The sequence below is a fragment of the Aaosphaeria arxii genome, assembly GCF_010015735.1.
Source record: "Aaosphaeria arxii CBS 175.79 unplaced genomic scaffold BU24scaffold_2, whole genome shotgun sequence".
NCBI lineage: Eukaryota > Fungi > Ascomycota > Dothideomycetes > Pleosporales > Aaosphaeria > Aaosphaeria arxii.
The window spans coordinates 743,780-754,362 of NW_022983475.1; the positions used below are offsets into that span (position 1 = coordinate 743,780).

Genomic DNA, 10,583 nt, shown 5'->3' on the forward strand with positions numbered 1-10,583 from the left:
AAAATCGATCGAGAGTATACAGCAAGTTCCTTGATAAATATATTTTGTTGAAAGCACCATGCTATATTGAACCTCACTATCTAGTTCACCTGCCACGGTTGCTCGGGGTTGACGTTTAATCATAACATATCAGAACAAATCGGTAACTGCGCCTTCAGAGGCGTCACTAACAAGACGCACCTATTTCCCGGATATTCCTCTCTTTACCGGATGGCATTGCGGCTTCCACGTCGGTGACTTTAGTCATGTCAACCTTTCTTGCCCACTGTTACTATCTTTTGGCATGGCTCCCGCATCCAAGGCCCTGCATAATGCCGATTCTTTATCGAGCACCACTGCTGTTCCCTTGAAATACGCATCGGAGCTGATCTTTGCAGTTGCACCCCCGGGGGCAAGATTGCTGTATAATACCTAAATGTTACCCTGACGTTCAGTGGTGAATCTGCTGGACAAATGATCAATTGGTCTTGCGAAAGCGACGGCCATTCTCCAACAATCTCCGCCATAGTCTTTCCCGTCACAGTCGGGACAGTGCCATCAATCACACCGGTCGCAATGAGCAACTTCAAGACAGAACGGATTCCTCTAATGTCGAAAAGATCTCCCATGGTGTGCTTCCCGCTGGGAAGCATGTCGGTTTTCACGGGTGTTTTCCGCGATGCTCTGTGGAAATCTTCGAGGTTAGGTTGTACATTGGCACTGTGTTTCGGAAATACGTGAATGAACCGGATCTTTGGGCTGTGCATGGATGGTCGTAAACGATGCTCGTGACTTGGGGCAGATGTGCCATCGAGGCGTTGGGGTTTACGGGTTGGGGTTCTAGGTGTTCGATGCTACGAACGATACGATTACGAATTATAGTCCAAACAGGTAATAACTGAGACGGTAGTATCCTGATGTACTGTTTACAATGGATATGGGCGAATTTGAAGCACCTTTGTCAAATAGGAATATCCGTAAGCTTTTTGATTTCATCGAGGAGCATTCTTGGAAACAATATTTTCAGGGTTAAGAGATGGAATACTAGTTGATATTGTAAATGTCTTATTAAATCAAGGACTAATCATCTTTCACCCTTGATATATTAGAACCACTTGTTCTCTTCTCCTCCTATCACCACTACGCTTCTGAAAACGAATTCGCCCGGCGTCCTACTACACCATCAAATACATATGTCACGTAATCGATCTCTAGAGCGTCTAAACCCAATCTCATCAGCATCCGTTCTCTAGCAACGTTGTGTAGAAACGCAGATGACTACCTATATAACAGGATACTATCAAAGCATCCCCTCTCTAACGTCCCAACATTCTGTCTTGATATTGTAAGATATTCACAAACACACAACATGATCACAAACCAGCCCTCCCTCCAAATCTCCATCCACCCAATCATCCTCTCCTCACCCTCTCGGGCATGCTTTCAACCACACACTCCGCCACTAAAGATCAAAATTTGGCCCATGTACATTGATATTCTTTTACCGGTATAAACATTACCATATAGTCCCACCAAGCCGAGCCTGAGCAATTTTTCTATTGTAATGTACTTACACGTTACACGACCATTGAATAGAAGGTAAGAGGGGAGGTGATACTTGGGGGTGAAGGGGAAGCTGTGTCTTTGTCTGGCATAGATGATGGCATGGTTGGACACGGGGAACGTGTCCTTGAGAGAAGGGAAGTCAAGGGGAAAGGGAGGAGTAGGAAATCACCAGTTCAACTGTCCATTACTTCACAATTATCTGTACTATTTGTACAAAACCTTCGCAGTATGTAGGAAACGATGCAATAAACGCACAGATAGCGGCATATCTTAAGGAGAAATGGTAGGATTGGGTGGTGTGGCGGGCATTACAAAGATATGGTTTTTTGTTCGAAGTTCGAATGCGGTGGGTGTGATCGAAGAGGGGGGTCTGCTGGTTAGGAGGTAGGGTTTGTGTGATTCTATGTATATCTGTATATCTGGGTGTGTGTACTTACGTATGTAAGCATGCTATAACATTGTTATCAGGAATACTGTAGCACACACTAGGTCTAAAATGTTCACAAAGCTTCTAGCAGTAATCTATGAAAATCGAATAGTACATCTATTATCAAACCATCAAGTGACAGCAATGACAACGCCGATGACGATGGTGCTAAGCAGGGATAAAGAAGGGCATGCCATGCATGGATTTTATGCATTCGTATTGGTATCGATATAGGTTGAGCATTGGTACATGCTGGAGGGAGACTGTGGTTTCAGGGTCCTCGTTTATAAACCACGACGAGGAGAACATAGGATAAGAGAGATGGCATTCATTGGCAATCAAACGTCCGACTGTAGTTACGATATACCAGTCTTGATCGATGACCGGGAATCGCGAAGGGTAGATGCAAAGATAGGCACAGGGACCGTGACGATTTGAAACCATTGATTGGTAGTAAGTTCCAATCAAGATCACTATGGAATGAATCTTCACATATACCTATGTACGCCTACGACTCACAAACCATAGTTATCTCATATCTAACTCGTTCCAGCGTACATGGACGGTTGATTGGTCTACCCACCACACCCTCACCGTCCAATGAACACCCATCGACGACCCTGTGCCGCTCCTTATCTAGCATGACAGCTCCCTCCCTCGTACATACGAGTACATACACCCTGCGTTTCAAACACCCTACAGAAAGCAGGGCGATAGGCAACACATCACATCACCAGCAGATACGGACAGTTCGGCACGCGAACCCTACATTCCTTCCCTTTTACCAAGATCTCATCCCACGCCGCCTTGCCTGCTTCTGTCCACGCGCCCCTCCCCCATCGAGATTCAGAAGCGTGCCGTGGCGATTGGGCAGGCAGGCAGCACCGATAGACGAGCGCGAGGAGATCGTAGATTTCGTGCTTCTCACGAGGGGAGAGAGGGTCCTGTGGGATCGAGGTAGGGTCCTACATGGGGAAAGAGATGGGCAATTTTTTACGCATGTGCACAGCGCATCCCCCCCCCATTTGGCTTTTTCTACAATACATACCTTGTCTCGCCCTGCCGCGGTTGTAGTTCCACATGCATATGTGAAGATTAGGATACGATACAACGCAACGTGCATATCCTAGAGGTCGGATCACTCGACGGGTGGAGAGTGAAGCTGGGGGGGACTGTCGCCCACGACCGTCTGCCCGCCCACGATGTCTTCGTGACGTATGACGTATGTTGTTGTAATAATGGCGCTCGTCCCTCCACTCTCGGCTACATGTACCTTTTCGTTTCCCGAAGTGGGAGAGAAGGGACCTCGGAGCGAACGGCGAAAGTGGAAAAAAAAAAACTCATACTTTCTGGATCTAGATTCCCAGATGTCCCTGTTATTGTGGGGATGTAATAACGCATGGGAAGCAACAAGGCAATGCCGGGACAAAACGCCGAAAATAAAGGGTTTCCCTTAAACTCTCTTTACAGCTGAGTATGCGTGGCAGCATGAGACGAGGGTTCAAGGAAAATGGTCCCCGGAGTGGGATGATTCGAAGGCGCGAGGGGCGTAAAAGCTATCGACACGGCACGTTAGATAGTGGCACTTAGTGGCAGAAAGTGGGATACCACACAAGCGCGTAGGTCCGATGTTCGTCGGAAGTGAAGTGCTGGACAGCGATTGGTGTGCTGAGCGATCAAATTTAGTGTCAGTGAGCAATCGTCGATGGCCGGGGAGATCTACAAAAGTAGAGTCGCGTGGCTGGCGAGGCGTGCGGCATCATGTCGTCACTTTCTTCACTCCCAGTCAGCTGGACGGGAAGCCAGCGCTAGACGTTGCCAAGACGGATTTCGCAGTCGGTATCCAATCATGCCAATAATGTCCTGTGGCTGATGAAGATATGAACTTGTTCCTGTGCTGCTGGATTGGTTGAAAGGCCGTGGTTACAAGGACAACTGTCGAAACACTGGCACAGAAACCCCACCGACGTGGTGTCCAATGAAGGGACAATCGCATGAGGCTTACTTCCATGTTGTGTTTGTGTGTCAAGTTGGAGGCAAACGTGGACTCGAGCATAGAGGACGTGGACTTGACAGCGTAGATTCGTTTGAAGTTACACTGGCTCGTTCCTTCAACGGTCAAAGTCAACAGCAAGAGCCAACGTATGCTCGAAGTTTGCGTGTCACCACTGCGATGATCATCAAATGTTCAGCTGACAATGCAGTCAGTGCATCAATCTTACAATAGACAAGTTCCATGTCTGTTTGTTTATGCGTGGTGCGGTGCATAGCTGAGATGAGGCTATTGTAGCTCATCTTCGCATCTACTGATGAAACCGAATCCGATTAGGGCCAACCAAATGATACTTGAACAGGTACGGTGAACAGCGAACAGCGAACACTACCCACCGTACCGAACACATCAACACAATCAAGTGCTTGTGAACAAAGATCTTCAGGGTCTGTATGCGGATGAAGAATACCTGTGTACACTGAAGTTGCTATTTTTTGGCCTCTGGTAACCCAATGGGTAGAGGTGATGTGCCCACCATACCATGATCGCGGGTCGGACGATATTAACACCAGTAAGCCGCCAGGGCTCAGGTCACCGCAAGTGAGGTACACCGCATTGCTGAGGAGCAGGCAAATTAGGGGTCAGGGACTCAGGGTAGCAGCGATCGCGATGATTGCGCCCAGGGCGTCAGAAGGTTCTAGACAAGGCATGGCCGCAGAGGCTCTGCTTCCAAGCCGCCGCCAGTCAGAAACAAGGCGGTAGCTATGATGTCATAGCTAAGACGGGAGCACGCGAGCTGCAAGACGGAAGAATTGACCACGACCGTTCCAAGTCATCAGGTTGGTGCTGAGTCGTCTGTGAAACTGATAAGGCCCACGTGGTGGGTCTTGAGTATCAATCGCCGGCTGGGATATTGTATACGACCAACAACACGAAGTTTCATTTGATGCGAACTAGGGGGGCGAGAGTTGCAACAGTGTTGAAAACATCCCAATTGGTATATGACGATGTTGGAAGCACCGAAACGGCAGTATGGAGAACTAGGTGGTGAGAGTATGAAAGCCGAAGGAGGGTGCATGTGCAGTAGGTAGGCGGTCCATGGGCTCGCGGAACTCGGTCCCCTGCATTGAGGCGAGGGAGATGCGATCAAAAAAAGCACCACGATCGAAGTTTTGTATGAATCGGTCGTCTGTTAGTGGAATAGATGGCGAATGCACGGGGCATGTGCGGTGTAGGAAGCGAAAAAAACTAGAAGAGTACGGAGTAGCTGGATGCATGATCAGGGGAGTGGCGGAGGATTAGGAAGGGTGCAGGGAAGGGAGGCGTATTTCCCTGCATGAAACCGGTAGCGGTGGAGCCCATTTTGATAGGGACTGGCGCCGTGATGGGGATGGGTTAGGTGAATCTGGTGTGTTGATATCAAGGCATTGTGGTTTGGCTATGCGCGTGTGTCAGATTCGGGGTTGTGGCAGAAATAGGACATAGGAAAGTGATTGGAGGTGGGTTCCCTGAGTTGAGACAATGCGATGTGGGTGGGGTTGTGAAGGTGCCAGGTGGTCCCCGTGTCGTGTAGTAGGAGGCGGTGGAGAGAGGTTGACGGTGATGGTGGTGAGGGTGGTGATGGTGGAAGGTTGGAAGAGAGTTGGAAGGTGTGATGTTGAAGTATGCGATCGAGATTGACAGGGACCCTGAATGCTTGGCGTCTGTGGGGATCAGAAAGATCGCATGCAGAAGTTCGATCTCCATGACCTTTTTGTAAGGGGGGACGCGTGGAGGAGGGTGGGACTCTCGGCTATTTGGGGATTAAGTTACTTAGTGACTCCGTATTTGTTAACTTGTCCATACAAGCCCATACAACCGTTGATGACAAAGTGATGTCATCCCGTGAGGCCCGAGATCACCCTGGTCTGATCTGTTGTTTTCACTTTCTGTTTTGGTTTAGTCAGGTTCAGCTCGCGATAGTCAGGTCAGGGTCAAGGCGTTCAGGGTGTTGGTCTGTGTCTCGGGTCGGGTCAGGCCTCATTATTTTTTTTTATTGAAGAGGGAGAAAGAGTAAAGTGAGAAAGGCAAAGATGATAACGCAGGAAGAAGAGAAAAATAAAAAAGAAGAGTCTAGCCAAAGCCATAGGCAAAGACATAGGCAGTCATGCTCGTAGTTTCATAGTCTTACAGTAGCCACAGCCATACATATCCCTCCATAGGGTACCTCGTGGGGTTGGAGTATGTAGGTAGTCGTTGGCAGGCAGTCATACAATGATAATGGTCTTGAATTAATTGCCCATACCCAATCCATTCCTACCATTTACCAGAACCATAACCATGACCCTTACAAAAGTGACCCGTACACAGTAAGCGTGGCATCCCGCATTCTACAGGCTACAGGCTACAGGCTACAAGCTACAGGCTACAGACACACAACAGGCTACATACAGCCACAGTTACGAGTTGCTGTACGAGATATGTACCTAAGACTAAGAAACCCGTACTCTGTATGAATATGCAACTGCTGAATAGGCGAATGAGCAAGCAACGTGCAGCTTACTTTATCATACAGGGAGGATAGATACAGGGAATACAGGGATGTACCTGGGATGGTGGCTACATGGAATGTTCAATCTAGATCCCCCGCCATATTCTCGATCCCCATCCAAAGTCAACTGGATAACGTGTACGCTAATCCTATCTCGGGAAAGTACCCTTCTCGCCTTTACCCCTCTCACCACACACATTCGTTCCATTCCTCCTCCATCCTCATTCTGTCCCATCCCACTCTGGGCCTACGACCAACTTTCCTCATCTGCTAATCAATGTCTCGCTCGCTCTCCCGTTTCGACTAACTGAGACCCTACATGCCCTACCCAACCGCTAAACCATTTAGTTACGCCCATTCCGAGTCTTGCTGGACCCCTCAGCCCTGCCGAACTGGCCATGGCTTCGGTCTCGGGGTGACCCTCGTTCGAGTGAGCCGCCGACTAACCCGCTTGGCCGACTGGGCACTCTCAGCGCTCTTAGCACCCTGGGGCCCTGGTGGTCTGGCCAGACAAGTCCATATCAAACTTATCGTACCATCGCGATCAGACAATAAAGGCTCACCAACATGGAAAAATACGACCGTCTCGTGTCTTTATCTTGTCCCGTTGGCAATGACGTAGTTCGTTGTACCCTTCCCTAGTAGAAGCCCCTGACTCCCTGTGCGGGCAGGCACGCGGGGTCGGGAAGGAAGGCCAGGGGATTTACGAGCATAACCAACGTCAACGGCATCAACAACAACAATAACAACAAAAAAGAAAAGGTGCAGATTGATACTCGTGCTCCAACACTGTTCCCGTGCATCAGGCCCGCAGTCTCTGGGCCAACAACAATGATCACAACATCTTCCATTATTAATCTTAAAAAAAGAATGGCCACGGGGGGAAGCAACCTTACAAACCGTTGCATGTGCAGCGCAAATCGTGTTATCAAGCAAGCTAGCCTTGCCGAACTGTCCTGTTTTAGGAATCGATGAACACTTTCCCATCACGATGCGATGGCAGCAATGTGACCACGTTTTCGATCTCCCGATCGCATCTACAATAACTACCGTTCACAGATGATGAAAATCAGGTTCTTCTTTTCAGATATTCCCTTGTCCGGAACAGCTTCGGAGAGAGTATCGCCGCAAGGCTAGGTAGGTCGGCTGGGTAGGGAAACTACCCGCCAGGAGCACGCGGACGGGGAACATGCAAATCAAAAATAAACGGACTGAATTTTGCCTCACTGCCAGTGCGGAATGACTACGGACATACTACTGTGTGAGGGAGAATGATCGATGATGGCGATCATCATAATAATGGGGTTTATGGATCGCGATAAACAGGATTTTTCTATGGATTTTCCGATGGCCCTAATTTTCTGATGGCAAAGTCAAGTGAGAAGCACGACGACTAAGTCCCTAGTGAAGAGAAGAAGCTCATTGAAGAAGAATTCATGTCCGGTCGGAGTGGCACAAACTCAGTTATAGCCCTAATAATCGAGTCTACGAGAGTATCTACTCCGTAATTGCACAAGTACTGACTGAGTCGCCACGAAAGTAGCAGTAAAAGATGAAATATTAGTCCGTACAGTGGACTCATACAATAGTGTTAAGAGCAACAGTTGATTCTGATCGATCGATCGATGCACTTGCTTAGCGGACCTGACATTGGACTGGTCTGGTTTGGCTTGGGCCCGAAGCGCTTCGCTGGTGAGTGATGACCCACTTTTCCCTTTCTGTTCTTGGCTTGGCTTATTGTTCCTCTCCTCACTCTTGCGGCTTGCGGCTTGCGGCTTGCCCCCTCCCTCTCTCTCTAGACTCGCTCCATCTCCTCCACTATTCGTACAACCACCAGACTCCTGCTATTCCGTAAATTGCCCCAACTACACCTACCACGCCTTCTACCCGTCTACTGCTGTATCGCGGAGGTCCTCCGCCCTACTCGCAGAGGACAGGCTGCCACAACCGCACCCTCACTTGCTCTCATCGTGTTGGAATTGTGGCCCAAGGCAAAAAGCGTTGGGGTTATCCCATCCTACACACACCTCTTCAAAACCTGGCTGTGCTGTACTACATCTGTCCTGTTCGCATGTACGGAGTAGACGGGGGCTTACCTACAGATGATGATTCCGGGCGAGCATCCCGCATCCGCGTTGCCGTGATCAATGAGTGCCATTTGCCTTACCACTCGCCTTGAATTTCACGCATTAATACTCCCGAATTTCATTCATGATTGATTTCATTTGCCTAGCGGTTCCGTTGACTATCCCGTCCAAAAAGGGTGCCGCGGCCTTTTCCCCCCTCTACGGAGTACTGCCCGCGGAGGGAGAGGAGGGACTCGAGGCAGGGAAGGGGATTCGAGCGAGGGCAGCAAACCCATCAGGGTCAGGTAATGGCTGGATGGTATTACCGACGAGCGATCGAGCGATGTGCGCCAGGCCCGTTGTGGGCGTGTAAGCCAGCGGAGGCCGACGATCATGAACCTCACGGGCAACCGACGACGGGAACGACGGTGGCTTGACCATTACTGTGCATACAGCTTTGGGGGGCACTGAGAGGGGGGTCCGTGGGTATGGGTAGGGATGTGAAGAAAGGGTAAGGGTAGGGGTATCGTAAAGAGAAGCAAAGACGAGAGGGTTACGAAGTGTAGGCAGAAAGTGGGACTTTACCAGAGGGCTTGCAGGAAAATCCTCTATGGATGACGGGGCCCTTACACAACTTTTGCGCCCACAGAAAACCGCACACGTTAGTGTGTACTACTGTTATCACTAGGGGACTTCGGCAGACAGAGCTAATGTACGAGAGAGAGGAGTTGACGATTGGAAGAGAATGCGAGAGAGAAAGAAACAGAGAGATGGGCGAGGTTGATACTGTGAGGACTACTTTTACCAAGTTACCACAGATGCCAGGACGATGGAGGCAATTGAAAGACTACCGACTTCGTATTGTAGAGATACATGCACACACTATGCCGAGTACCGCATTCTTGCTAGTATCTCCACGAGAACCTCGTAACTCTACGAGTAGTTGAGTTGGAAAGTTGGGTCTCTTCACAGCTGTTTCGCTTTCCAGGCCCACCCTGGTCTCATCCCAAGGTCATCATCATCCAAGGTCATACATCCTGGGTCATTCACCCCGGGCCTGGATGATCCTTGTCTGTCGGTGGACGACCCCTACCCTTGTCAAGCGTTGCGCGCCGTGCGTGTTTGCATGTGTCTGTGTCGTTTTGTGTCTAGCCTGCGTCTGCTGCGTATGCGTAACTAACTAACTATGACTACTGCGTGGTGGGTGGTGGTGGTGTGGGTGGGTAAGGGTAAGGGTATGAAGGGAAAGCCGACCTTTGACCTGCATACTCTGTATCGAGTTGCTGAAATGCATCCTGTGGATTTTGGATTTGCCATGGAATTGATCCCTGCCCTGTCCGACTAAACACTCACACACTCTCCTCTCTGTGGTCTGGCACACACACACACACACACACACACACACACACACACACTCGCACTCCCTTGGAAAGAGAAGAAGTAGGAAATGCCAGTCCAATCCTAATCCTAATCCTAATCCCAATCCACTTTAAACTCAACTCGACTCGTTCAAGTAAATCGGACCTGCTCCTGCTTGTCCCTGCCGCCGCACTCCTAGTCTGGTCTTCGAGTAACTATCATACTATATTACTCTTTACTCCCGGTTTCCAATTCTCACCTCCATCGTTGTCCCACTTCCGCGCAGCCTTCCACAAAAGTATACATTTACTCCTCCCGCTACTCATCCCCAATTCCTGTCCTTCACCCTCCACCTCCCTCCTCCACACATACACACCCATTCATCTATCCTCAGAATAGAGAATCCTGCTCGAGTACACTCCCCTTCGACACGACAACAGTCATTCACACAACCACAACGCTATCCATTCCATTCAACTACCACTGTCCAGGGACTATCACTGTCACTGTCACCAAGCACCATTGCTGTCGATACTCGAACATCACTGCTATTCAGATTCAATCGCCAATAGAGCGCATACAATACTCCCCAGTTTGGTCTCTCTCTCTCAGCTACGGTACCACAGGCCCACTGTTTGGATCCAAATTCTCGCCTACCTCCTC

General features: G+C 49.4%; 1 protein-coding gene across 1 annotated transcript; it reads left to right on the plus strand.

Annotated features, from left to right (window-relative positions):
• Positions 1-2,371: 2,371 nt before the first annotated feature.
• BU24DRAFT_105041 (uncharacterized protein) lies at positions 2,372-3,526 on the plus strand. The gene has a single exon (XM_033520742.1). The coding sequence runs from the start codon at positions 2,473-2,475 to the stop codon at positions 3,100-3,102; it is 630 nt and encodes a 209-aa protein (XP_033387121.1). The 5' UTR covers positions 2,372-2,472; the 3' UTR covers positions 3,103-3,526.
• Positions 3,527-10,583: the final 7,057 nt, after the last annotated feature.